This window comes from Saimiri boliviensis, chromosome 10 (assembly GCF_048565385.1).
Source record: "Saimiri boliviensis isolate mSaiBol1 chromosome 10, mSaiBol1.pri, whole genome shotgun sequence".
Lineage (NCBI taxonomy): Eukaryota > Metazoa > Chordata > Mammalia > Primates > Cebidae > Saimiri > Saimiri boliviensis.
Window position 1 is genome coordinate 47356273 of NC_133458.1, and position 27765 is coordinate 47384037.

General features: G+C 40.0%; 1 protein-coding gene across 1 annotated transcript; it reads left to right on the top strand.

Moving 5' to 3' along the window:
• Nucleotides 1–18117: 18117 nt before the first annotated feature.
• On the top strand, nucleotides 18118–25894 carry LOC141580068 (syncytin-1-like). Its single transcript, XM_074379222.1, has 2 exons — nucleotides 18118–18305; nucleotides 23987–25894. Exon 2 carries the CDS (start codon nucleotides 23992–23994, stop codon nucleotides 25717–25719), a length of 1728 nt encoding a protein of 575 aa, XP_074235323.1. The 5' UTR covers nucleotides 18118–18305; nucleotides 23987–23991; the 3' UTR covers nucleotides 25720–25894.
• The last annotated feature ends 1871 nt before the right edge of the window (nucleotides 25895–27765 follow it).

A 27765-nucleotide genomic window follows, 5' to 3' on the forward strand; every position in this document is an offset into this window, starting at 1 on the left:
ACACTCAGCAATGTATGAGTGGCTGAAGTATAGCTGCTGGGATAGGCCAAGACTCAGCTATTGTTAACCAGCACATACTTCTAGTTAGGTTTTCATCAATCTTGTCTATTTATTAATGAGGTTACAGTTTGTCCAGAAGCACTCAAATATACAAGTATGGAATCTTTTTCAAACCATCTTTAGTTCACTGTAACACCTCCAAATTTTAATTTTTTTAAATTTGAGATGCAACATTGTACTTGGCACATATATTTAGATGACTACTTGGCAGACAGGGAATCCTTCACTGGTCATATCTGGATTAAATGATTTGTCTTTTCTCACTATAGCTCCTTGGTCTAGAAATAAAAGCAATGGAATGAACTTCTGTCAATTTTATCACTTCCAGGTAATAAAAACCTGAATAAAGAACCACAGAACTAAACTGGGCTAAGCCTTGTTAATAGCCATGTTCTATAGCAGGCGTCCCCAAACTACGGCCCCACGAGCCACATGTGGCCCCCTGAGGCCATTTATCTGCCCCCCCACACCCCACCCCGCCTGCACTGCAGGAATGGGCACTTCTTTCACTGGTGGTCAGTGAGAGGAGCACAGTATGTGGCAGCCCTCCAACAGTCTGAGGGACAGTGAACTGGCCCACTGTGTAAAAAGTTTGGGGATGTCTTTTCTAGAGAGAAAATCTATAAACTCCTTTTCTGAGGTTCCCACACCTGTCCCTGTTCTTTCTTCCCAAGGCCGAGTAACCTTTTTCTGTTTAATGATGCTTTCACAACACTACTGAATAAATCTCTTCCCCAATTGTTTTCAGTTGCATAAAACTTCTCTCTCATCCCTTCTCTCACCACTAAAAAGTAAAAAATAAAAAATAATTTAACTTTTAAAATTCACAAGTTATTTAAACAAAGCTCTTTATACATTTCTCTCCTATCAAGAGGATCGCTACCACTTTCTTTTTATTTTAATTAACACATGTTATATTAGGAACCACTTTGAACCTTTATTGGAAACAGGTTTTGGATTCTGTATTACCTACAGTGATCAAAGAGTGAAAATAGGATTTGGGATCTGTCAAACACTGTTTAATGATCAGCTAAGAAACAAAAGATCCATTTAAAATAGTTTCGCCGAGTGTCTATTTTGATGGTCACTATGTTGAGTAAATGTGATAGAGACAAATGTTCTACCTGCCTCACTCTACTCTCACATTCAGAATGACGTTTTTGGTTTCTGAATACTTACTTCCAGTGTTAAAACTTCTCCTTTAAAGTTAACAGGCGGACGGAAACCACAATGTTTAAGTTCCAATTCTCGCTTGCCGGATAAACTCCATTGTTTACCACTCAAGCACCTAATTATGGCTACATGTAAGAGTAACACTGCGTAAAATGTTCTGAGTGCTCATCACCCTTATGAGGAGGAGACAAATTCCTAGGACACTATATACCGATAAGAACTTCCGAGAGGTTTCTATACATTTTAAGTAGGGTGATCATAACATACTAGTTTTCCTGAGGCATTCCTTCTTTCTGCTGGTGTTTTTGGCATACTTACTCCTTTTGCTCTCAAAAGAGTTCTCCCTTGGAAGATATACCTCACCCTAATTATAGAAATCATTGAGGGCAACCCTATCCTTTTACTTGAGGGGACAAATGAACCAAGAAAGGTGGAAGGACTTTTAAAAAGTCATCTCATTAGTCGTAGTCTAATAGAAAAATGCAGGTGAGCAGTCTCATTTTACTTTTGAGTTTATGTTGTTTAATTCATTTTTTTGTTTATTCATCTTGTAATTGCCAGCATCAGTTCATGAAATGGTTGACTGAAGTTAGCAGAGTTTAGTAGTGAAGAAAACAGAGCAAGGCCAACTTCATTCAGTAATTCATGATCAGACTTGCTACCTGTTATCGTCTAAATTGTGGGGTTCCCTCCAAAATTCATATGTTGAAACGCTAACTCTCAAGGTGGTGATATTGGGGATAAGCCTGTGCCCTTATGAAAGAGGCCAGAATGAGAAATACATCTCTCTTGTCTATAAGCCACTCAGTTTATTTTTCCAGCATCCTGACTTCATCCTAAACCAGTAGCCAGACAAAGGTAAAAGAAAATTGTTTTGGAGAACGTTTCTTGCGAGGCTAAATGCTATCCTAAAGCAAATTTGAAGTTGTGGTTTTTTGTTTCTTACCATTGAGTAAAGGAGACACAGCCTTGACTTTATCATTGAAGGTGTTTGTTCTGTTTTTAAGGACGCTTAGCATGGAAATTTAAGCATTAACTAAAGATCATTTTTCTTCCACCTGGCTAAATCAGAGAATAACATCAACGGATGACTCTTCTCTCAAAACAGATAATTCTGCTATTGCAAACATTTTTAGTAGTGTAGCCCTTCAGAGAAAATGGTCTACTTCAAGGGAAGTGGCCCTCTTCTGAGGTTAATATAAAGCCAATCTGTGAAGTAGGTAAATTTGGTAGTATTTCAATATTCCAGAGCTATTTCTCCTGTATCTCCCTGGGGAAACCATTTTCTCAATATCTTTTCAGTCTCTCATCTTCTTTCCTCTGGAAATTTGCTCACTCAAAAGGAATTTGCATGTTTCTATGAAGAATAAATGGCCATTATATATTCTGTTATTTCTCCCAGGAGTATGGTTCACAAATTCTTACATATGAAGTCCAAACATTTGGAACTCTAGGAATTAAATTATAAGCGTACGCAAACTGCATTATGGATTGGGGGAGGTGGGACTTCCCAGAATTCCTCCAATCATACAAAGTGGGTGATCCCTGAGCTACTCACCTTCCCTTGTGGATGGCTGGCTCTGACTTTGAAGGTAAATTCTATGTACATGTGGCAAAGCTGAATGAAGACCTTCTTCAAAATAGTCTAAATCATAAAATTAAGTTCACAGATTTCCAGTTTCAAAAGCACTTTAAAAATATGGCAGAATGATCGATTGGTACTATATATTCTAATGACAGGAGCTGAGAAAAAATGACAGGCAAAGATGGAATTTAGATGAGTTCCCTGAGGGAAAGCTTTAGATTTTTGCATCTTGATAGGTGATTTTCAGAGGAAGCTGAATTATGACTTTTTCCAATCAACTCACACTTACAAATGTTAGCAGCAGCACAATACTTTGAACGTGACACTTTAACATGTGCCAGCTGATATTGTAAGATGGATGAGCAGATGAGTAGAAACTTCAAGTTGAGTAGAAAATTCATTGTACTTTTTACATGGTATCAAAAATAAGAAAAGCAAAAGAAGAATTAGACCCTATTCTCTTTTCTTATTAATTGCTCTAGAAAAAAGTCAAACTTTTTTGGTTCTATTTTGTTTCGCAGATATGTTACAGTGCACATACTTCTGGGGTATCTGTGATATTTTGATACCTGTATACAATGTGTGATGCTCAAATCTGTGTCATTGGGATATCCATCACTCATGCATTTATCTATTCTTTCTGCTAGAAACATTATAATTCTTTTAGCTACTTTGAAACATACAATGAATTATTGATAACTTTTCTATAGTACTCTAGAATATTAGAAATTTTTTGTTGTATCTGACTATATTTTTGTACCCTTTTACCAACCTTTCTTTATTCTTCCTTTCCACTTTACTTCCTAGCCTCAGATAACCACTATTCTACTTTCTACCTCCATGAGATCTAGTTTTTTTCGTTCCTACATATGAGTAAGAACATCCAGTATCTATCTTTCTGTGCCCAACTTATTTATCATGACATCCAGCTCCATTCATGTTGCTACACACAACAGGATTTTATTTTTTGTTATACCCCAATAATATACTGTTGTGTATTTATACCATCTTTTCCTTATGCATTTATCCACTGATGAATATTTAGGTTAAATTCATACTTGGCTATTGTGGATAATGCGGCAATAAATGTGGGAGTGTAGCTAACTCTTGGATATACTGATTACCTTTCCTTCGGAAAAATACTCAGCAGAGAGACCTGGATATGTACAGTAGTCGTATTTTTACTTTTTGTGGAAATTCCATACTATTTTCTACAGTGGCTGTACTACTTTACATTCCTATCAACAGTGTACAAGTATTCCCCTCTCTCTACATCTTCATCAGCATTTGTTATTTTTCATCTTTTTAATAAAAATTATTCTAAGTGGGTGAGACAAAATTTCATTGTGTTTTTTTGATTTCCCTTATTAGTGATGTTAAGCATTTTTTCATGTGCCTGTTGGCCATTTGTATGTTCTCTCTTGAGAAATATCTATGCATATCTTTATCCAATTTTAAAATTTGTATTACTTGTTTTGTTTTTTGCTATTGTTTGAGTTCTTTATATGTTCTTGTTATTAATCCCTTATATGGATAACTCACAAATATTTTCTCCCTATCCATAGGTTGTCTCTGTACTTTGCTAATGGCTTCCTTTTCTGTGCAGAAGCTCTTTACCTGGGTGTGATCCAATTTGCCTGTTTTTGTTTTCATTGACTGTACTTTCAAGGTCTTACCCAAAAAAAATCTTTTCCCAGACCAATGTCCTTTGTGTTTCCCCAAGGTTTTCTTCTAGTAGTTTCATAGTTTTATTTATACAGATTTCTATTTAAGTCTATAATCTATTTTGAGTCAATTTTTATCTATTCTGAAAGAAAGGGATCTAATTTAATTCTTCTGCATATGGATATCCAGTCTTAACACCATTTATTTTAAAATCTGGCCTTTCCCCAATATGTGTTCTTGTCATCTTTGTCAGAAGTGAATTGACTGCAAGTATATGAATTTATTTCTGGATTCTCCATTCTATTCCATTGCTGTCTATTTTGGGGCAGTACCAGCCTGTTTTGATCACTATAGCTCTGCAGTACAATTTGAAATCAGGTAGTGGGATACCTCTAGCTTCATTATTTTTGCTAAGGATTGCTTTAGCTTTTTGGCATCTTTGGGGTTTTGTCTAAATTTTAAGATTGGCTATTCTATTTCTGTGGAGAATGTCTCTGATATTTTCATAAAGATTCCATTGTAGCTTTAGACAAGTTTGGAAAGTGAAGACATCTTAACAATATTAAATAAATCTTCCAGCCCATGTGCATGAGGTATCATTTCACTTTTTGAATCATCTTTCAATTCTTTAATCAGGGTTTTATAGTTTTTCCTATATAGGTCTATCACTTCTTTTTTACATTGATCACTAGGAGTTTTTTGTGCTTAACTTAAGATTGCTTTCTTGATTTTACAGATTGATTAGTGTTGTTACCATGTAGAAACACCTAAATTTTTTATGTTAACTTGTATTGTGTAATGTTACTAAATTTGTTTTTCATCTCATAATTATTCATTTTTGTTTTTGTTTTTGAGACAGAGTCTCACTCTGTTACTCAGGCTGGAGTGCAGCGTTGTGATCTCAGCTCACTGCAACTTCCACCTCCCGGGTTAAAGCAGTTCTCCCTGCCTCAGCCTCCCGAGTAGCTGGGATTACAGGTGCAATGCCCAGGTCATTTTTGTATTATTTAATAGAGATGGATTTTGCTGTATTGGTCAGGCTGGTCTTGAGCTCCTGACCTCAGGCAATCCACTTGCCTCAGGCTCCCAAAGTGCTGGGATTATAGGCATGAGCCACTGTGCCCAACCTCATTTCAAAATTTTCTGATAGAGTCTTTAAGTTGCTGTAAATATAAGAGTATGTTGTCTGAAAACAGGAATAATGTGACTTCTTTTTCAATTTAGATATCGGTTATTTCTTTGTATGACCTAATTGCTCTGGTGGGGATATCTAATACTATGTTGAATTAAAGTGGGGAAACTGGCATTCTTATTTTGTTCCAGATCTTAGTATAATGGCTTTCAATTTTCCCCTGATAAATAGGGTATTAGTTGGAGGCTTATCATATGTATCCTGCATCTTGTTGTGTTATGTTATTTCTATATGCAATTTGTTGAGGGCTTTCTCATGAAGAGATGTTGAATTTTATCAAATGCTTTTTCACCTCATATTAAAATGGTCATATGATGTACTTCTTTGATTCTGCCTATGTGATGTTTCACATTTACTAATTTGCATTTGTTTAGCTGTTCTTACACCCCTGGGATGAATCCAACTCCAACATAGTGAATTGTCTTTTTAATGTGCCCTTGTATTCTGTTTGCTAATATTTTGTTAAAAATGTTTGTATCCATGTTCTTTCAGAATACTGGCCTGCAGTTTTCTTTTTGCATGTATATCTTTGTCTGGTTTTGTTATCAGGGTAGTGCCAGACTCCTAGAATAAATCTGGAAGTCTTCTGTCCTCTTTACATTTTTGAAATAATTTGAGTAGCATTAGGGTTAATTCATCTTAATGTGATTAGTAAAATTCACCAATAATTCCATGAGGTCATGGACTTTTCTTTGATGGGAGACTTATTACTGCTTTGACTTGTTTCTTACTATTGGTCTTTTTGGTTTTCTACTTTCTCATGATTCAGTCTTGGGAGATTGTTTACCTCCTGGAATTTATACATTTCTTCTACGTTCTGCAATTTATTGGCATACAGTTGTTCATAATAGTCTCTAATGATCCTTTGTATTTCTGTGGTATGGGTTGTAAGGTCTCTAATTTTGTGTCTTTTCTCTTTTGTTCCCTTACTCTAGCTAAAGATTTGCCAATTTTGTTTATCTTTTTAAAAATAACTTTGTTCTATTTTTTTTTTACATATTTGGTTTCAAATTTATTTATATTCTGATCTTTATTATTTCTTTTATACTACTAATTTTAAACTACTACTTTTGGTTCATTCTTGCTTTCCTACTTTCTTAAAGTATATCATTATTTCTATGATGTTTTTCTACATTTTAATATAGGTATTTATTGCTATACACCTCCTTTTTAATACCACTTATCTATGAGGTTTTAGTATGTTGTGTTTCTATTTTAAGAAATTTTTAAAATTACTTCTCAATTTTGTCAATGCTCTAGTAATCATTTAGGTACATGTTGTTAAAATGTGTTTTTACAGTTTCCAAAGTGCATTTGTTATTAATTTCTAGTTTTACTCTATTGTGCTCAGAAAATGTGTTTGATACCATGTTGACTTTTTTGAATTTGTTCAGACATGTTTTATAGCCTAACATATGGTCTATCTTGAAGAATGTACTATGTGCTAATGAGAAGAATCAGTATTCTGCAGGAGGTCCACAATGGTTGAACTAATGTACACTCCCACCAACAGTGTAAAAGTATTCCTATTTCTGCCAGTTAGAATGGTGATCATTAAAATATCTGGGGACAACAGATGCTGGAGAGGATGTGCAGAAATAGGGACACTTTTACACTGTTGGTGGGAGTGTACATTAGTTCAACCATTATGGAAGACAGTGTGGCAATTCCTCTAAGATCTAGTAATTGAAATACCATTTGATCCATCAATCCCATTTGTGGGTATATGCCCAAAGGATTATAAATCATTCTATTATAATGGCACAAGCACACGTTTGTTTACTGCAGCACTGTTCACAATAGCAAAGACTTGGAACCAACCCAAATGGCCACCAATGATAGACTGGATAAAGGAAATGTGTCTCACATATATACCATGGAATACTACACAGCCATAAAAATGGATGAGTTCATGTACTTTGCAGGGACATAAAGCTGGAAACCATTGTTCTCAGCACACTGACACAAGAACAGAAAACCAAACACTACATTTTGTCACTCATAGGTGGGTGTTGAACAATGAGAACACATAGACACAGGGAGGGGAACATCACACACCGGGGCCTGTCTCGAGGTGGGGAGCTAAGGGAGGGATAAGAGGAGGTGGGGGGATAGGGGAGGTCGGGGAATAGGGGGATAGGGAGCATTAGAAGAAATACTTAATGTAGATGACAGGGTGATGGATGCAGTAAACCACCATGGCATGTGTATACCTATGTAACAAACCTGTACATTCTGCACATGTACCCAAAAACTTTAAGTATAATTTTATATATATATATATATATATATATATATATATATACACACACACACACACACACACACAAACACACACACACACACACACACACAGAGATATCAAATAAGCATATAAAATGTGTTCAACAGTATTTATCATTAACAAATTATAAATTAAAACAATAAAAGTTTGCACATGTCAGAATAACAAAAATTTTAAAAACTGACAGTATCAACTGCTAGTGAGTATACAGAGAAAGAGAAATGCTGATTTGTAGTTAGTGGTCATGCAAAATGATACAACTACTTAAGATAACAGTTTGTTGGATTTTTAAAAAATTAAACATAATCTTTATTTATAATCCAGCAATTGTGCTCCTAGGTATTTACCCAATCAATTTAAAAAATAACGTCCTACATTCAAATGTTTATATGAGCTTATAGTTTGAGGTGATTGTAATAAAGCTGTTAGGTCTGGTGTGGTGGCTCATGCCTGTAATCTCAGTACTATAGGAGGCCAAGGAGGGTGATTCGCCTGAGGTCAGGAGTTCAAGACCAGCCTGGCAAACATGGTAAAACCCCATTACCACTAAAAATACAAAAAAATTAGCCAGTGTGGTGGTGTGTGCCTGTAATCACAGCTACTCGGGAGGCTGAGGCAGGAAAATCACTTGAATCTAGGAGGTGGAGGTTGCAGAGAGCAGAGAACACGCCATGGCACTCCAGCCTGGGCAACAAGAACAAAACTGTCTCAAACTAGTAGTAATAATAATAATAGAGCTGCTATAAACATTCAAATGTAGCCTACAGAAGCTGGAAAAAGCAAGGAAATAGATTCTCCTATAGGTCCTTCAAAAAAAACCACAGCAGCCATACTGACATTTGATTTTAGCCTAAGAGACTGCCCTATTTGGGACCCACAGAACTATTGGTGAATTTGTGTTGCTTTAAGCCACAAAATTTGTGGTCATTTTTTACAGTAGCAATAAGAAACTAATGCAATGGTGAAGAAGGCTAATATAACCCATGTGATAATGAGTTAAGTTAAAGTTGAAGACATCAGTATGAAGTCATGTTTAGCTTAATACAGTATGAATAGATGGCTACATGTAGAAATATTTATATATTTTACATGTAAATGAATATCCATAGATTAGTATATATGCATATATTTCAAGCACCTAGAAACAATGGCACATCAATAGCAATGAATACGCTTCGCACAAGATCTTGGTTTCTAAGACCATTCTGATTAAAGGAGCCAGAGCTCCTTGGAGAAATGGCTGATACTAGGACTGGGGCAAGAAATACAGAAGATGAGCCTGGAGCATTTTAGACCAAATCAAAGAACTCCAAATGGCCAAAGCTGAAAAAAATGAGCAAAAGTAAATGAAATAGTAGGACCTATAACCTAAAGTATATAAATGATTGAATAAATAGGAGAAAATAAACCAATCACCAATCTCCCATCCATAAGAATCACAAATTATTAACAGATACTCTGTCCTTAAGGAAGTAGGGCATAACTTCCTACTCCTTAGGTGTGGACTTTGTTCCCAAAAGGCAGAGAATAAAAAGGAAGCAAAAAGAGTCACTTTACAGTAAGCAAATCTGACAAACACTGTATCAAGTCAGGTGATCAAGGTTAGCATCCAGAGTAATAAATCATGCTGATAGTCTATATCCTTGATATAATGTGATGAAAATGGCACTTCACCTCTGTGGTCTTCCTCTCAGAAACACAGTATACCAATGTGGTCATAAAAGACCAGCAGAAAAACCACAGTGAAGTACATTCTGAAAATTACCGTACCAATATTTTTCAAAGCAGTCAAGATCCTCAAAAACCAAGAAAATCTGAGAAAATTGTCACAGTCAAGAGGTGTCTACGAAACATGATGAAAAATATAATGTAATATTCTAGACAGGATCTTAGAATAGCAAAAAAAATAAAACGATGTTAAGTAAAAGGTAAAGAAATTGGAATAATTTATATACTTAAGTAAATAAGGTATCAATATTGATTTATTGTAATAAATGTACCAAACTGAGATTTTAACAACGGACAATAGTTGGTGTAGGGTGTACAGGAACTCTTTGTACTATCTTCAAAATAATTGGTTAAGCCTGAAACTGTTCTGAAATATTCAGACATTCATCCATGAATTCACACATGTGTAAAGGGAAAGGTATTTTCCTTCTGATCAGTGGGAAACTGAGCTGGTCTGTCTCTCTAGCCACCTCAAGAACACATTTTTCCTTCATATAGTATCCTGTTTCATCTAGAAAAGCTAAGCCTAGCTTAGCTTCATTTTCTATTTCTAAAATACATTAGGAAGACAACAATCACAACCTACTTAAAATCAAAGGTCAGGATACATTTTTATCATAGGATAAACATTTAAAAAGGCTCGTTTTATTATAATCCTCCTAACAAACATGCTATGGAGATAGAAATAATATCTATTCTATTTTACCAATGAAGGTCCATGGACTTTCCTCAGAGACTTGGGATAGGGAGGCTTTTTGGAGGCAGCTAAATGTTTCCCCTCTTTACCCACAGGTTTTCTATGTAACATTTAGTAAGGAAGTGTTTTCATGACTCAAAGAAGAATTGCTCTACCTTATAAAACCTATTAGAACTAGAATCAGTGAAAAATCTTCATGGAGAAAATGAAAGAAACCATACTATTAGCAAACCAAAAACCAGAACAAAACAAACTTAAAAATCAAGCTCTCCCACAAGCCCAGAGAATTTGAACATTAAGGGTGAGAACCAGGCAAGTTGCACAACTCCACAAAATAGGGTAAGACGGTTGGAATTCAGTCTGGGAAATACTTAAAGTGGAATTACTTGATAATATTTCAGTGGCCCATACCAAATTCAGACCTTAACTGTGCTCACAAAACGCAATGCAACCTACTTGGTTTGGTTATTCTGAAGTGAATTTGCTTATCTTTTGAATCAAGATTATTTAAAAAATAATTAATAATTTATATACTATGACAGTTTTTGTTCAGTACTGAAAGCAAGTGTTAAATCTGCTTTCCTTTCTTGCCAGTATCTGCACAGCACCTGTTGTTCTAAATTAAAGTCACTTGCGTAATTTGGAGAAGCTATCCATTGAACCCAAGAGCTTAGCTGCTGTAAAAGTCAAGAGCCTGCTTCTAGCATTTAGCCCAACAATCCTTGTCTTATTTCTTCAGCTTTCTGTCTTTCTGAAATAAAAAAACAAACAAACAAGTTTTAACTTTCAAATGGTCCTTATAAGAAGAGCAAATTAATGAAAATGAAATGCTTTTTCTTCTGTCTTTTTTCATGATCAACTTTTTTACTTGGGTAAGTCTGGCAGGATGCTATATTTAAAGACTCAGACAAATATATCCCATATAATAGAATTCAGTCTATCCAAAAAGGAATAAATCTCTTCGTGTTTATGTATGTGTTTGTCATACAACTACTACTGAAGTGTTAAAGAAATAAAAAGAAATAAAAAGAAAAAATAACTCTGTTTCCCATTCAAAAACACATCATCTCTATCTGGTAATTTGTATATGCATATTTTTCATTACTGAGCCTGGAGGTCCAAAATAATACTTTTTGCTTTTTAGATAGCTTGTATCTGTATTTCATGCTACATACACAAAAATACACACATCAAAACTCACGTATTTTATTTTTGGTGACATCATTAGGCAACAAATTATTTGGCTTCCATAGTGAAAGTGTTATTTTTCATTAATTCCCTTGGTCAACTTTCTATTTGTAATATTTTATATTTATTTTAAACATTTATGAAAGCTGTTTTAAAATTTTTTCCTTCTTATCCCATTTCATTTATAAATCTGTTTCTATTGACTGATTTTTCGCCTTATTATGAGCAATAATTTTCTATTATCAATTTTTTATATGTAGTGATATTTTTGCAGGACATATTAGTCAATGTTACATTTCTGGGTGTCTATATTTTGTTGCTTCCTGTAAATGAGTGCTGAGCTTCACTCATCTGGGATACAATTCATTTATTGGTGGATCCCACACTTTAGCAACACTAAGACTGGATTCATTCATTGCAACAATTCAATGCTTTCTGGAGGTGTGACTTCTGAAACGAGGCGTGTTTTCTTCAACTCACGGGGATGCTCACACACTCCTAAAGGTATTTAAGCCTATGACCTTGATGAATATATTGCACATTATCTTATTTGGCAAACTTCTATCCCACTCACATTACATTTTCCCTTCTCTGCAGTCTCCACCATTACCACATCCATAGGTATAGGGTCCATGGCACTCTACGTTTCTATCTGCACTAAAGACATACAAATGTTAATGCTGACTGGCCTGAAGTACATTATTTGTAATCCTACAGGGATAATAAGAACAAGTAAATAAATATCAAAGAGAAAAATATTTCTGAACATCCTTCATCCTAAGCTCTCAGCAACTCTTTCTAACTTTTTATTTAGAAATCACTTCAACTGACAGTAAAAACAGATCCATCACTACCGGGCTGCTTTTCTTCATATACAAACGACAGTGAAGCAATTCTCAGTTGGGCTGGATTATTCAAATTAGTCCATAACTCAGAATCCTTCACAATGAGCTCAGGAATTTATTACATGATTCATTATGCAAGCAATGTATCATATTTCTAATTTTTCTTAGACTAATGCTAAATTGAGTTTAGTCTTCCTGAGAATTCTTACCAGTCAGCTAGTTCAACCAAGTACAAAGTGCCAAAAGAATGGTAATGTAAAACTAAAAGTATCTTCTTGGTAAACAAACAAATGTTTATATAAAGCTGATCAAGAATAGATCTTTTGTTCAGTCTTAGTTAGAAAAGTTCAATGTTTTAGAAACTATAATTTGACTTTGATGCCCGTTAAATAAATACATTCTCAGGCTGCATATAAATAAGATTAAGTTAAGAGCGTGTCTATTTCCCTTTTAGAAAAAGAAAAGATCACTCCTCCCTATTGTTTAGCCAAGTTTTAGGGAAAATGTCAGGGGAAAAAAAAAAAAAGTATATCTTGTTTGTGTGTTTTGGAATGTATACAAAAAAAAATCTTATTTAATTCATTTTCTTTCTTTTGCTATAAAATAGGTGTTTGTTGTTGTTGTTGTTTTAACCTGATCTCAACAACTGCAACAGATAACCTTTCTACTTTATGAAAATACTCTTGAAAAGTACATAATTGGCTGGAGTTATACAACTGTAAGGCCATATTAGAAGTTTAAACAGTTTTCTAGAACATGAAATGGAATACATATTGCCTTCACTTCCATAAATCAGGACTCTAACCAGGGCTTTTACATGCGGCAAATGTAGAAAAAATTCTGATACTAGTAGCATTAAATCCTAAAGTTATATTATTAAATTAATCTTCATCAATCTTTTCTTGTGCTTCACGAAAGAAATGTTGATTCAAATAATTATTTTACAATTTTTAGGAAATCTATTTCCCACTAACTTTAACAGTTCCTTTATTCATTTAGCATCTTAGAGAAAAAAGTCTGCGGGTTAAAAAAAAACTGAAGATTAAAAAACAAAGTTTCTCAAATAGGTAAGCTACTTGATAAGCTATTTTTATTTTTTTCTACCCTGGGATAGAAATTTATCCAGAAATTATCAAACTTTCAAAATACCTTTCCTTATAAAGTGGTTATCAGTATCAATATTTCCTTTTCCATTCTCCTAAAACAAACAGGCAACAACCTCAAATTGAGCTTTTTGACAACATAGGTGAGAGTATCTTAGCCCCTTTACATAAATAGGTAAGATGTAGAAGATATTTTCCTATTTTAGAAACAAAAATTTGCCAACAGAAACAAATTTATATATTTATAAGCAAATATTCATTTAAAATAAGTCAAAATCACTCCATATTGAAAACTATGGATTTTATTCCTGTGCTTCTATTACAAGAGAAACACAACACACTGAAATGAAGATAAACATGGCAAACATCATAACTTTGAAAATCAGGACTTTTCCCAGAGCTTAATGGAGTACAGAATAGGCCTACTTTCAATATATACAGTGCTTACCTTCTTCTGCTTAGATTTTACATACATTAAAATTCTCTAAAGGTAGGATTCTGTAAACAAACAAGGAATCTGAAACATATAATTTCAGTTTAACCTCTACCCAAGAAACAAAATTCCTCAATATATTCTTACCCATGTATTAGGAACAATCTATATCATGAAAATGGCCATACTGCCCTAAGTAATTTATAGATTCACTGCTATCCCCATCAAGCTACCAATGACCTTCTTCACAGAACTGGAAAAAAAACACCTTAAACTTCATATGGAACCAAAAGAGAGCCTGCATAGCCAAAACAATCCTAAGCAAAAAGAACAAAGCTGGAAGCATCATGCTATCTGACTTCAAACTGTACTGCAAGGCTACAGTAATCCAAACAGCATGGTACTGGTACCAAAACAGAGATATAGACCAATGGAACAGAACAGAGGCCTCAGAGGCAATGCCACACATCTACAGCCATCTGATCTTTGATAAACCTGACAAAAACAAGCCATGGGAAAAGGATTCCCTGTTTGGTAAATGGTGTTGGGAAAACTGGCTAGCCATGTGCAGAAAGCAGAAACCGGACCCCTTTCTGACAGCTTACACTAAATTAACTCCAGATGGATTAACGACTTAAACATAAAACCCAACACTTTAAAGACCCTAGGAGAAAACCTAGGCAATACCATTCAGGACATAGGCATAGGCAAGGACTTCATGATTAAAGCACAAAAAGCATTGGCAACAAAAGCCAAAATAGACAAATGGGACCCAATTAAACTCCAGAGCTTCTGCACAGCAAAAGAAACAATCACTAGTGAACCGGCAACCAACAGAATGGGAACAAAGTTTTGCAATCTACCCATCTGACAGAGGGCTAATATCCAGAATCTACAAAGAACTAAAACAGATTTACAAGAAAAAAAAACAAACAAACCCATCCAAAAGTGGGTGAAGGATATGAACAGACACTTTTCAAAAGAAGACATCTATGAGGCCAACAAACATATGAAAAAAATTCTTATCATCACTGGTTATTAGAAAAATTCAAATCAAAACCACATTGGGATACCACCTCATGCCAGTTAGAATGGTGATCATTAAAAATCTGGGGACAACACATGCTGGAGAGCATGTGGAGAAATAGAAACACTTTTATACCACGGGTGGGAGTGTAAATCAGTTCAACCATTGCGGAAGACAGTGTCGCGCTTCCTCAAGGACCTAGAAATAAAAATTCCATTTCACCCAGCAATCCCATTACTGGGTATATGCTCAAAGGATTGTAAATCATCCTATTATAAAGACCCATGCACACATATGTTCATTGTAGCACTGTTTACAATAGCAAAGACCTGGAAGCAACCCGAATGCCCATCAATGATAGACTGGACAAGAAAAATGTGGCACATAAACACCATGGAATACTACACAGCCATAAAAATTGATGAGTTTTTGTCCTATACAAGAACAGAAAATCATACACCGGATGTTCTCACTCATAGGCAGGTTTTGAACAATGACAACACATGGACACAGGCAGGGGAGAATTACACACTGTGGTCTGTTGCGGGGGACAGGGGAGGCACAGCAGAGGGTTGAGGAGGTTGGGGAGGGATAACATAGGCAGAAATGCCAGATATAACTGAAGGGTGGATAGAGGCACAAACTACATTGCCATGTATGTACCTGTGCAACGATTCTGCATGATCTGCACATGTTCCCCAGAACCTAAAGTACACTTTTAAAAAAGTAAAATAAATTCAACTCATATTTATTAACATAATTGAATACTTTGAAGAAAACAAGTCCAAAAAAAGTCTGAGGATGATCTTCTGTGAAAGTCATCATTGTTTCTCTTAAGTGGTCACAACTTTTCCCTCAATTCAAACCACTGGCAAAGCTGACCTAGTGAGCCATGGCTCTGCATAACAGACTTCCAGGAAAGTTATAGCTCCAACCTCCTCCCCATCTAATAGAGAGACTTCCAGCAACTCACTTTATTTGCTTACAGACTAGAAGAGTTAATTTAAAAGAAGTTTGGTTTTCTTTCTGCCCAGAATTTATAAGGCATTGTAATTGCTAAATGCCAAAAATGTCCAGTCAAGATAATGGCTTTCATGGTATCCCTCAACCACAGCTATACTAGGACAAGCTAAATGCCAAAAATATCCAGTCAAGATAATGGCTTTCATGGTATCCCTCAACCACGGCTATACTAGGACAATTTAACTGAGTGCCTGGGAAATTTCTCACTCAAACTGAAGCAACAATGCTTATTTTGACTCTGAGCATTTGAGCTCAATTTCTGAGCAACTCTGAAACAGAAAATCTATGTCATTCTTACTGCTATTTTCAATAGAATGATTTAGAAACTGACCTGATTCTATGACTGTATTTAAGGAGTCTTATCAATTGATCAGGTGTGGCCAAGACTATCTTCAATTTTATGATTAAAACAGCTTTTTCTGGCTGGCACATTGGCTCACGCCTGTAATCCCAGCACTTTGGGAGGCTGAGGAGGGCAGATAGACTGAGGTCAGGAGTTCAAGACCAGCCTGACCAACGTGGGTAAACTAAAATACAGTCTCTACTAAAAAAAAAAAAAAAAATTAGCCGGGCATGAGGAGGCTGAGGCAGGAGAATCACTTGAACCCGGGAGGCAGAGGTTGTGGTAAGCAGAGATTGCACCCTTGCACTCCTGCCTGGGCAACAAGAGTGAAACTCCATATGAAACAAACAAACAAAAACTTTTGAGAACCTTTTCTGTAGATCATGGATTATACTACAAAACTCATACACTACACCCAAGTGTCATAGCTACCAGGTCCAAATCTCCTCTTCGGCTTTAGCCCCTAGGCAAGTTGTGAGCATGAAGGTATTAGCTGATGCTTTTCGGTTCAGTGTTGCCTCTGTTTCTGCTCAGTGTTGGCAATTTAAACATTTCCTAAGAAGTCACTACTTAAGTCAAGCTTCAAAGAAAAAAAAAATGAGCCTGGAGTAATATTTCTCTCCAATATTACACAAAATTAAAATTAAGTTAAAGTTAATAGTTCTCTGCATGTAATAGGTCCTCAAATTGTATATGTTGGCTGGATAAGACTGACCTAAGAAAGATTACTAACCAAAATCCATGTTGAAATGCTGAGTGTTTAGATGATTCTTGTCTGTCATAACAAGAAAGTCCTGCAGTTCTTTTATTATTTTTTTGAGATGGAATTTTGCTCTTGTTGCCCAGGCTGGAGTGCAATGGTGCGATCTTGGCTCACCACAACCTCTGCCTCAAGCAATTCTCCTGTCTCAGCCTCCTGAGTAGCTGAGATTACAGGCATGTGCTACTATGCCCAGCTAATTTTGTATTTTTAGTAGCAAAGAGGTTTCTCCATATTGATCAGGCTGGTCTCAAACTCCTGACCTCAGCTGATCTACCTGCCTCGGCCTCCCAAAGGGCTGGAATAACAGGCATGAGCCACCACGCCCACCAGTTCTCATTTTAGCCAATATTCCATGTCAGAGCATGTTCTCTACATTGATAAATGTAGAATACATAAGATACAATCTCCTGACTTCAAGGATATTATATCTAAAACTTTGACACTTAGCTATTCTGATATTTCTAATACACCTTGAGCCTTGTAAGATTAGCTACGTTTTTAGAACAATTATAGTGCTACTGCTGTTGGTAAGTACAATTGTTCCACATTATGAATGACATCCCTAGTGTTGGGAACCCAGGCTAAGCTGATGCTATTGGAACAAAAGGTTGCATCAGCCCTCCCCGCCAAAAGCATGCCCCGGGCGTGGTGGCGGGCCACCAATGGAGGACCTGATCACGGGCAAGACATGCCTCAAGGCCACCAATGGAGGACCTGATCACGGGCAAGACATGCCTCAGGGCCACCAATGGAGGACCTGATCACGCACAGAACATGCATGGCTGCACCAATGGGGTAGCTGATCATAAGCTAAACACTCGTCTCCCAGCCTATCAGAACTACTTCCCCTTTCCCCTCTCTACCCTCTCCCCTCCCTATATAAGGAACCCATTTTGAAATAAACTTTGCAGCTTGATCAGAACTTTTGTCTTGCTGCCATTCTTCGCGCCTCTTGTCCCATCCCTTTCTCATCCACGACAGGCTTGCTCGGGTTCCTGTTTGTTGCTCTGCGGGACAGAGCAAGTGGCGCCCAGACGTGGGGCTCGATGCCGGCCTCCGTGGACCGCCGTCCCCTGTAACCGGTTCCCTGCACGGCCGTCCCGATTAACCGATTCCCCGCACGGAGCACCGCGGACCACCCGACCGCGAGCCGACTCCTGGAGTTCGTTCCTCATTTCGACGGCGGCATTACTCAGGTAAGACCCAATCATGGGACAAGCATCTTCACACAGTGAAAATGATCTCTTTATAAGTCAGTTAAAGGAATCTCTCAAGGTGCGTAGAATTCGGGTTCGCAAGAAAGACCTTGTCTCCTTTTTTAGTTTCATTTTTAAAACATGTCCATGGTTCCCCCAGGAAGGGTCTATTGACTCCCGTGTTTGGGGACGTGTTGGTGATTGTCTGAACGACTATTACCGTGTTTTTGGTCCTGAGACTATTCCGATCACCACTTTTAATTATTATAATTTAATAAGGGACGTCCTTACTAATCAGGGCGACTCCCCTGACATTCAACGCCTCTGCAAGGAGGGTCACAAAATTCTTATTAGCCACTCCCGACCTCCATCTAGACAAGCCCCTGTAACAATTACCACCTCTGAAAAGGCCTTCTCTCGCCCTCCCTCTAGGGCCCCTTCTACCTGCCCCTCGGTTGCAATTGACATTGGTTCAGATGATACAGGGCAGTCTTCACTGTACCCCAACCTTGCAACCCTTACGGACCCCCCCATTCAAAGTCCTCATTCTCGGGCGCATACTCCGCCCCAACATTTGCCCTTGCTTGCTAATTCTAAAACCTTCCATAACTCGGGTAGTCAGGATGATCAACTAGATCCCGCCGATCAAGCAGATCTGGAAGAGGCAGCTGCCCAATATAACAACCCTGATTGGCCCCAATTAACTAACACCCCGGCATTGCCACCTTTCCGGCCACCGCCCTATGTTCCTACAGCAGTGCCCCCAGTGGCAGTTGCGGCTCCTGTTTTGCATGCCCCTACTTCAGGCGTTCCTGGTTCCCCCACGGCCCCAAACTTGCCCGGTGTAGCCCTAGCCAAACCCTCCGGTCCCATTGATGAGACTGTTTCTCTTCTTGATGGGGTTAAAACCTTAGTCACAAAACTGTCCGATTTGGCCCTTCTACCTCCCGCGGGAGTTATGGCTTTTCCCGTTACCAGAAGTCAGGGACAGGTTAGCTCCAATACCACGGGCCGAGCGTCTCCTCACCCTGACACGCACACCATCCCTGAGGAGGAGGAAGCAGACTCCGGAGAATCTGACTCAGAGGATGAGGAGGAGGAAAGCTCAGAGCCCACCGAGCCTACCTACACCCATTCCTATAAGCGGCTAAATCTAAAGACCATAGAAAAAATTAAAACTGCTGTTGCTAACTATGGTCCTACTGCCCCCTTTACCGTGGCCCTTGTAGAGAGTCTTAGTGAAAGATGGCTTACCCCTAGTGATTGGTTTTTCTTGTCTCGTGCTGCGCTGAGCGGAGGGGACAATATCCTTTGGAAGTCTGAGTATGAGGATATTTCCAAACAGTTTGCAGAGCGCAACGCGCGTAAGGCCTCCTCCAAAGGATGGACCCTTAAAAAATTCCTGGGCGCCAGCCCTTATCAGAACAATGACAAACAGGCCCAATTCCCCCCAGGGCTTTTAACCCAGATTCAGTCCGCAGGCCTAAAAGCCTGGAAGCGACTCCCTCAAAAGGGAGCGGCTACTACTTCCCTTGCAAAGATTAGACAAGGCCCCGATGAGTCATACAGTGATTTTGTAAGCCGCCTCCAGGAGACGGCAGATCGCCTTTTTGGCTCCGGGGAAAGTGAGAGCTCCTTTGTAAAACACCTAGCCTATGAAAACGCTAACCCCGCTTGCCAAAGTGCAATTCGGCCTTTTAGGCAGAAGGAGCTTTGCGACTATGTTCGCCTCTGCTCTGGTATTGGCTCTGCCCATGCTGTTGGCCTAGCCATAGGAGCTGCCCTCCAAAATCTTGCCCCCGCGCAACTGCCTGGAGCCCAGGCCCGCCTTTGCTATAATTGTCACCAACCCGGCCATCTTTCAAGAAACTGCCCCCAAAAAATACAACCACCTACTCAACTCCCAACTCAACCTAATGCCCCACAGGCTAGCCTTATAAAAAATTTAGGTCCCACAACAAAATGTCCTCGCTGCAAAAAAGGATTTCACTGGGCTTCAGAATGCCGTTCTCGATTAGACATTAATGGACAACCCATTATTAGGCAGGGAAACTTGAACAGGGGCCAGCCCCAGGGCCCCACTACCGGGATGAACTCCGGGGCTTCACAGTTCACCCCCCAATACCGCCAGCCAACCCCTGCCCTCCCAGTAATCAACCACGCCGCTACGTCACAGACCTCTGGCGAGCAACAGCGGGCAGTGCAGGACTGGACCTCTGTACCACCACCGACACAATACTAACCACCCAAAATAGCCCTCTGATACTTCCAGTTGGAATATATGGACCCTTACCACCCCAGACATTCGGCCTCATATTAGGCAGAGCCAGCTCTACCCTCCAAGGGATCCAAGTTCTGCCCGGCATATTAGACAATGATTTTGATGGAGAAATCCATATCATTCTCTCTACAACTAAAGATTTAGTCACCATCCCAAAGGGCACCAGACTAGCTCAAATAGTCATTCTCCCCCTCCAACAAATTAACTCCAATTTCCATAAGCCCTACCGCGGGGCTAGTGCCCCTGGGTCTTCTGATGTCTACTGGGTTCAACAAATTTCTCAACAGCGGCCTACCCTGAAACTTAAATTAAATGGTAAGCTCTTTTCTGGCATTCTTGATACAGGGGCCGATGCCACCGTTATATCTTACACTCACTGGCCGAGGAACTGGCCGTTAACAACCGTTGCTACTCACCTGCGCGGTATTGGCCAGGCCACCAACCCCCAACAAAGTGCTCAAATGCTTAAGTGGGAGGACTCTGAAGGCAATAATGGTCACATTACCCCTTATGTCCTCCCCAATCTGCCAGTCAATCTCTGGGGAAGGGACATCCTCTCTCAAATGAAACTCGTTATGTGCAGTCCTAACAATACTGTTATGACCCAAATGCTAAGCCAGGGGTATCTCCCCGGCCAAGGGTTGGGAAAAAATAATCAAGGAATCACCCAGCCCATTACTATTACCCCCAAAAAAGACAAAACAGGCCTAGGATTCCACCAAAATTTACCGTAGCGGCCATTGACATTCCTGTACCCCACGCTGACAAAATTTCCTGGAAAATTACAGACCCTGTGTGGGTTGATCAGTGGCCACTTACATATGAGAAAACCCTCGCTGCCATTGCGTTAGTACAGGAACAGCTCGCAGCAGGACATATTGAGCCCACAAATTCTCCATGGAATACTCCTATATTCATCATTAAGAAAAAATCAGGTAACTGGCGCCTTTTACAAGATCTGAGAGCCGTTAATAAGGTAATGGTCCCCATGGGAGCCCTTCAGCCTGGTCTTCCTTCTCCTGTAGCCATTCCCCTAAACTATCACAAAATTGTTATTGACCTTAAGGATTGTTTCTTTACCATCCCCTTACACCCTGAAGACAGACCTTACTTTGCCTTTAGCGTCCCTCAAATCAACTTCCAAAGTCCTATGCCTCGTTATCAGTGGAAGGTTCTGCCACAGGGCATGGCCAACAGTCCCACACTGTGCCAAAAATTTGTTGCTGCCGCCATTGCCCCAGTAAGATCCCAGTGGCCAGAGGCCTATATCCTCCATTATATGGATGACATCCTTCTTGCTTGTGATAGCGCCGAGGCAGCCAAGGCCTGCTATGCTCACATTATATCCTGTCTTACCTCATATGGACTAAAAATTGCTCCAGACAAGGTACAAGTGTCTGAGCCATTTTCTTATTTAGGATTTGAGTTACACCATCAGCAAGTATTTACTCCCCGAGTCTGCTTAAAAACTGATCACTTAAAAACCCTTAACGATTTCCAAAAATTACTCGGGGACATTCAGTGGCTTCGACCCTATTTAAAATTGCCCACCAGTGCCCTTGTTCCCCTTAACAATATTCTAAAAGGCGATCCAAATCCTTTATCGGCTCGAGCACTAACCCCAGAAGCAAAGCAATCCCTAGCCCTCATCAACAAGGCCATCCAAAATCAAAGTGTTCAACAAATTTCGTATAACCTTCCCCTAGTACTCCTCTTGCTCCCAACTCCCCATACACCCACCGCGGTGTTTTGGCAACCAAACGGTACAGACCCTACTAAATACGGAAGCCCCCTCCTTTGGCTCCATCTACCTGCCTCCCCATCAAAGGTCTTACTCACCTACCCTTCGCTCCTCGCCATGTTAATTATTAAGGGTCGGTACACTGGCCGCCAACTGTTTGGCAGGGACCCCCACTCTATAATCATTCCATACACCCAGGACCAATTAACCTGGCTCCTGCAAACCTCTGACGAATGGGCCATTGCATTATCCTCCTTCACAGGAGACATAGACAATCATTACCCCAGTGACCCTGTTATCCAATTTGCCAAGCTTCACCAGTTCATATTCCCCAAGATCACAAAATCTGCCCCAATTCCTCAAGCCACGCTAGTTTTCACTGATGGATCCTCAAACGGAATTGCTGCATACGTTATTGATAATCAACCCGTCTCAATAAAATCCCCCTACCTGTCAGCTCAACTTGTTGAACTCTATGCTATTCTCCAGGTGTTCACAGTTCTAGCTCACCAACCGTTTAACTTGTACACTGACAGTGCGTATATTGCTCAATCAGTCCCTCTTTTGGAGACAGTCCCCTTTATCAAATCCTCAACCAATGCTACCCCCTTATTTTCTAAACTGCAACAGCTAATTTTAAACAGACAACACCCTTTCTTTATCGGACATCTTCGGGCCCACCTAAATCTTCCAGGACCCCTGGCTGAAGGCAATGCCTTAGCTGATGCTGCCACACAGATTTTCCCCATTATAAGTGACCCAATACATGAGGCTACTCAAGCTCACACCCTACATCACCTCAATGCACACACCCTACGATTACTCTATAAAATTACTAGAGAACAAGCCAGAGATATTGTAAAAGCTTGCAAACAATGTGTCGTAGCCACCCCTGTACCCCATCTTGGCGTGAACCCCCGTGGTTTAGTCCCCAATGCCATTTGGCAAATGGATGTCACTCATTTTACTCCTTTTGGAAAACAGAGGTTTGTTCATGTTACTGTTGACACATTTAGTGGTTTTATCTTAGCCACTCCCCAAACAGGTGAAGCATCAAAAAATGTTATCTCTCATGTTATCCACTGTCTTGCTACCATAGGAAAACCGCACACCATTAAAACAGACAATGGCCCAGGATATACTGGAAAAAACTTCCAAGACTTTTGCCAAAAACTCCAAATCAAACATGTTACTGGTATACCGTACAACCCCCAGGGTCAAGGAGTAGTTGAACGAGCTCATCAAACATTAAAAAATGCCCTAAATCGCTTAGCCCGCTCCCCCCTTGGGTTTTCTATGCAACAACCCAGAAACCTTCTTAGTCATGCCCTATTTCAACTAAATTTTCTACAGCTTGACAGTCAAGGTCGCTCGGCAGCTGACCGTCTATGGCATCCCCAAACTTCTCAGCAGCATGCTACGGTTATGTGGCGTGACCCTCTCACCAGTGTTTGGAAGGGCCCTGACCCTGTCCTCATATGGGGGCGAGGCTCAGCCTGCATATACGATCAAAAGGAGGATGGCCCCCGCTGGCTCCCTGAGCGACTAATTAGACACATCAATAATCAGACAGCCCCCTTGTGTGACAGGCCAAGTAACCCAAATACAGCCCCAGGGCCAAAAGGCTCGCCCTGAGGAGCTCTTTTTCTCTTCTTCCAGAAAGAATGCTCTGCATCCTCATCCTCCTACTGCACCCACGCCTCTGCCCAGTCACAAAGGGAGGAATTGGAAAGCCATCCGGAGACATTTACACTGCCCTCTTTGGAGCGCCATGTGACTGTAAAGGGGGGACTCAGACCAATAATTACGCCACCCCAACTTACACTCAGGTAACAGATTGTGGGGACAAAAATGCCTATCTTACCTATGACACCAATTGGAATGGAGTATCTTCACCTAAGTGGCTTTGTGTGCGCAAGCCTCCTAGTATACCGGTCATTAATGGCCGCCCAGGCCCGTGCCCAAGCGAGTGCACAAACAACATTAAATCCCAGATGCACTCCTCCTGCTATTCTAGTTTCTCACAGTGTACTCAAGGCAATAATACTTATTTTACTGCCATTCTACAAAGAACAATGAGCACCTCAGAAACCAATCCTGTCACCAGCGGCCTACAACCTCATGGGGTCCTCCAGGCCGGATGCGATGGCACGATTGGAAAATCGGTTTGTTGGAATCAGCAAGCCCCTATTCACGTCTCCGACGGTGGCGGACCCCAAGATGCTGTGAGAGAGCTTTATGTACAAAAACAAATAGAGCTTGTTATTCAAAGCCAATTCCCTAAGTTATCCTACCACCCCCTAGCTCGCTCAAAACCAAGAGGACCTGACATTGATGCGCAAATGCTTGATATTCTGTCAGCCACCCACCAGGCCCTCAATATCTCCAACCCCAGCCTAGCCCAGAATTGCTGGTTATGCTTAAATCAAGGTACCTCCATGCCCCTAGCCTTCCCTGTCAATATATCTAGTTTTAATGCCTCACAAAATAATTGCACCCCCAGCTTACCCTTTAGAGTCCAGCCCATGCCTTCCCAAGTATACCCTTGCTTCTTTAAAGGTGCACAAAACAACAGCTTTGATATTCCGGTTGGCGTTGCCAACTTTGTAAACTGCTCCAGTAGTTCCAACCACAGTGAGGCCCTTTGCCCTGGCCCAGGCCAAGCTTTTGTTTGCGGCAACAACCTCGCCTTTACTGCTCTGCCTGCAAACTGGACAGGGTCATGTGTGTTAGCCGCCCTCTTGCCAGATATAGACATTATTTCTGGTGATGACCCTGTCCCTATCCCTACCTTTGACTATATTGCAGGGCGGCAGAAACGAGCCGTTACACTGATTCCCCTACTAGTAGGATTGGGTGTCTCTACAGCAGTCGCTACCGGTACAGCAGGACTCGGGGTGGCTGTTCAATCTTACACAAAACTTTCCCATCAACTTATTAACGACATCCAAGCCTTGTCTAGCACCATCAATGACTTACAGGACCAACTAGATTCCCTAGCCGAAGTAGTCCTACAAAACAGAAGAGGCTTAGACCTACTCACTGCAGAACAGGGAGGTATCTGTTTGGCTCTACAGGAACGTTGCTGCTTTTATGCCAACAAGTCAGGAATTGTCCGAGATAAAATAAAAAATCTACAAGAAGACCTCGAACAAAGACGCAAGGCACTTGCAGACAATCCCTTCCTCACCGGCCTCAATGGACTTCTCCCTTACCTCCTCCCCTTCCTTGGACCCTTATTCGCTATCATCCTATTCTTTTCCTTTGCCCCCTGGATCCTAAGACGAGTGACAGCATTAATTAAGGATCAGCTTAATTCCATACTGGGAAAGCCTATACAAATCCACTATCACCAACTAGCAACGCGTGATCTAGAATATGGCAGACTGTAGCCGGTTCCCCTCCTACGGGAGCAGCATACCGCTCGACACTATGCTTTACGAAGGTAATGGACACCGCTAGGTGCAAGGCAAGGCACTGCAAGGAGAGGCCTTACTAAGGCTACTGTCGAGTCTCCTGAGAGGTAAGCTGGCTTGCATAGAGGTTGGTACTCGAAAAATCCTCTCCTCCCAAAAAGGTACCTGTAAGCCTGAAAATTAAGGCTCAGGAGGAGCACAGCCTCTACCTCCCCTAGCTGGTTAAGGTCCGCCTCCTCTTTTTTAAAGAAAAAGGGAGGAGATGTTGGGAACCCAGGCTAAGCTGATGCTATTGGAACAAAAGGTTGCATCAGCCCTCCCCGCCAAAAGCATGCCCCGGGCGTGGTGGCGGGCCACCAATGGAGGACCTGATCACGGGCAAGACATGCCTCAAGGCCACCAATGGAGGACCTGATCACGGGCAAGACATGCCTCAGGGCCACCAATGGAGGACCTGATCACGCACAGAACATGCATGGCTGCACCAATGGGGTAGCTGATCATAAGCTAAACACTCGTCTCCCAGCCTATCAGAACTACTTCCCCTTTCCCCTCTCTACCCTCTCCCCTCCCTATATAAGGAACCCATTTTGAAATAAACTTTGCAGCTTGATCAGAACTTTTGTCTTGCTGCCATTCTTCGCGCCTCTTGTCCCATCCCTTTCTCATCCACGACAGGCTTGCTCGGGTTCCTGTTTGTTGCTCTGCGGGACAGAGCACCTAGTGCTAGTTATAATATTCTACTTTAGAATCAGCAAGCCTGAAAGAGACCTTGAGAGTTCATTTAATCCACAGTCTGGCTTAGTCAATCAAGATCTGACAGATAAATTTATCCTAATATTTAAGGCAGCTATAAAAGCAAATTTCACAGTGTCCCAAGGTAACTTAGTTTGTTTTAAGTCTTTCATTGCCTAGAAAGGATATCTTCCTCATATCTAATCAATGCAGGACATAGAGGAAGTAAGGAAGAAAAGAAAATGTTTTTAGTAACTGCATTCAATATTCAAGGCAAACAGAATACTAATGGCTTTACATGTATCTAATGAGTAACCGCTGAAAAAGCTAGTATATAAGACATTGTGTGATTTTACAAAGGGAAAAATGAAGAACTGAAGAATGTATTCACCATGCTCAGAATTACACAGCCAATAAAGGATAAAGTAAATTCTCCAGAGAAAACTGTAGTATACAAAGAAAGGGATATGACAGAGCCCTCAATTCTGTTTCATTTTTCAGACACTATTATGGGCTCTCTTTTACATCTCTTTTTCAATTAAGAACCTCATAGCTTTATTCTATCAGTATTGTCCACTTTTCTTGAGAAAACTCACAGCCTGCACAGCCTGAAAGAGGCATTCCTTAATATTCATCAACTCATTTATACATATACTTCACAAAACTAATGCTAATTACATGTCAATGCTAATTACATGTCTGTAAATGCAATAGGGTCTAACTGATACACTGGTGAATTAAAAAAATACATACTTCCTCTCTTCAAGAAGTTAAAAACCACCAACAAAATCAGACATTCAAGAAATAATCACACTAATATATGTTTCTACCCTTGGCAGAAACAGAATGCTTACTCTCTGGAGAAATTAGAGCAAAGCCTCTGAACTGAGAGTGAACAGGCAGAGGTACCATACTGAAAACAGACTAAATTAAATGCTGTATATTGAATATCAAGACTATGCTTTTTTGCCCTCGTCCTGTTCCTTGAGCACTGACCAGCTGATGTGCTTACACAATTACAATGCTAAGGCTTACAGCCTAGTTACTGACACGGTCTCCTTTCCAGAGTCAGAGAAAAGTAGTATAGGTCACAATACTGGAAATTTTCCAGTGAAACAGTCCTTCCAAATCACCCAATCATACAACAGTCAGATGACAACTCTCGGATATGCAACACCCTCCTGTCAGCACTTAGTACTGTACTCTCATGTATGACCAGAAAGCAAAAGAGTACTAGATGGCTTAAGAAAGCTTCTAACATGAGAGGCACAGACAAAACACCACTAA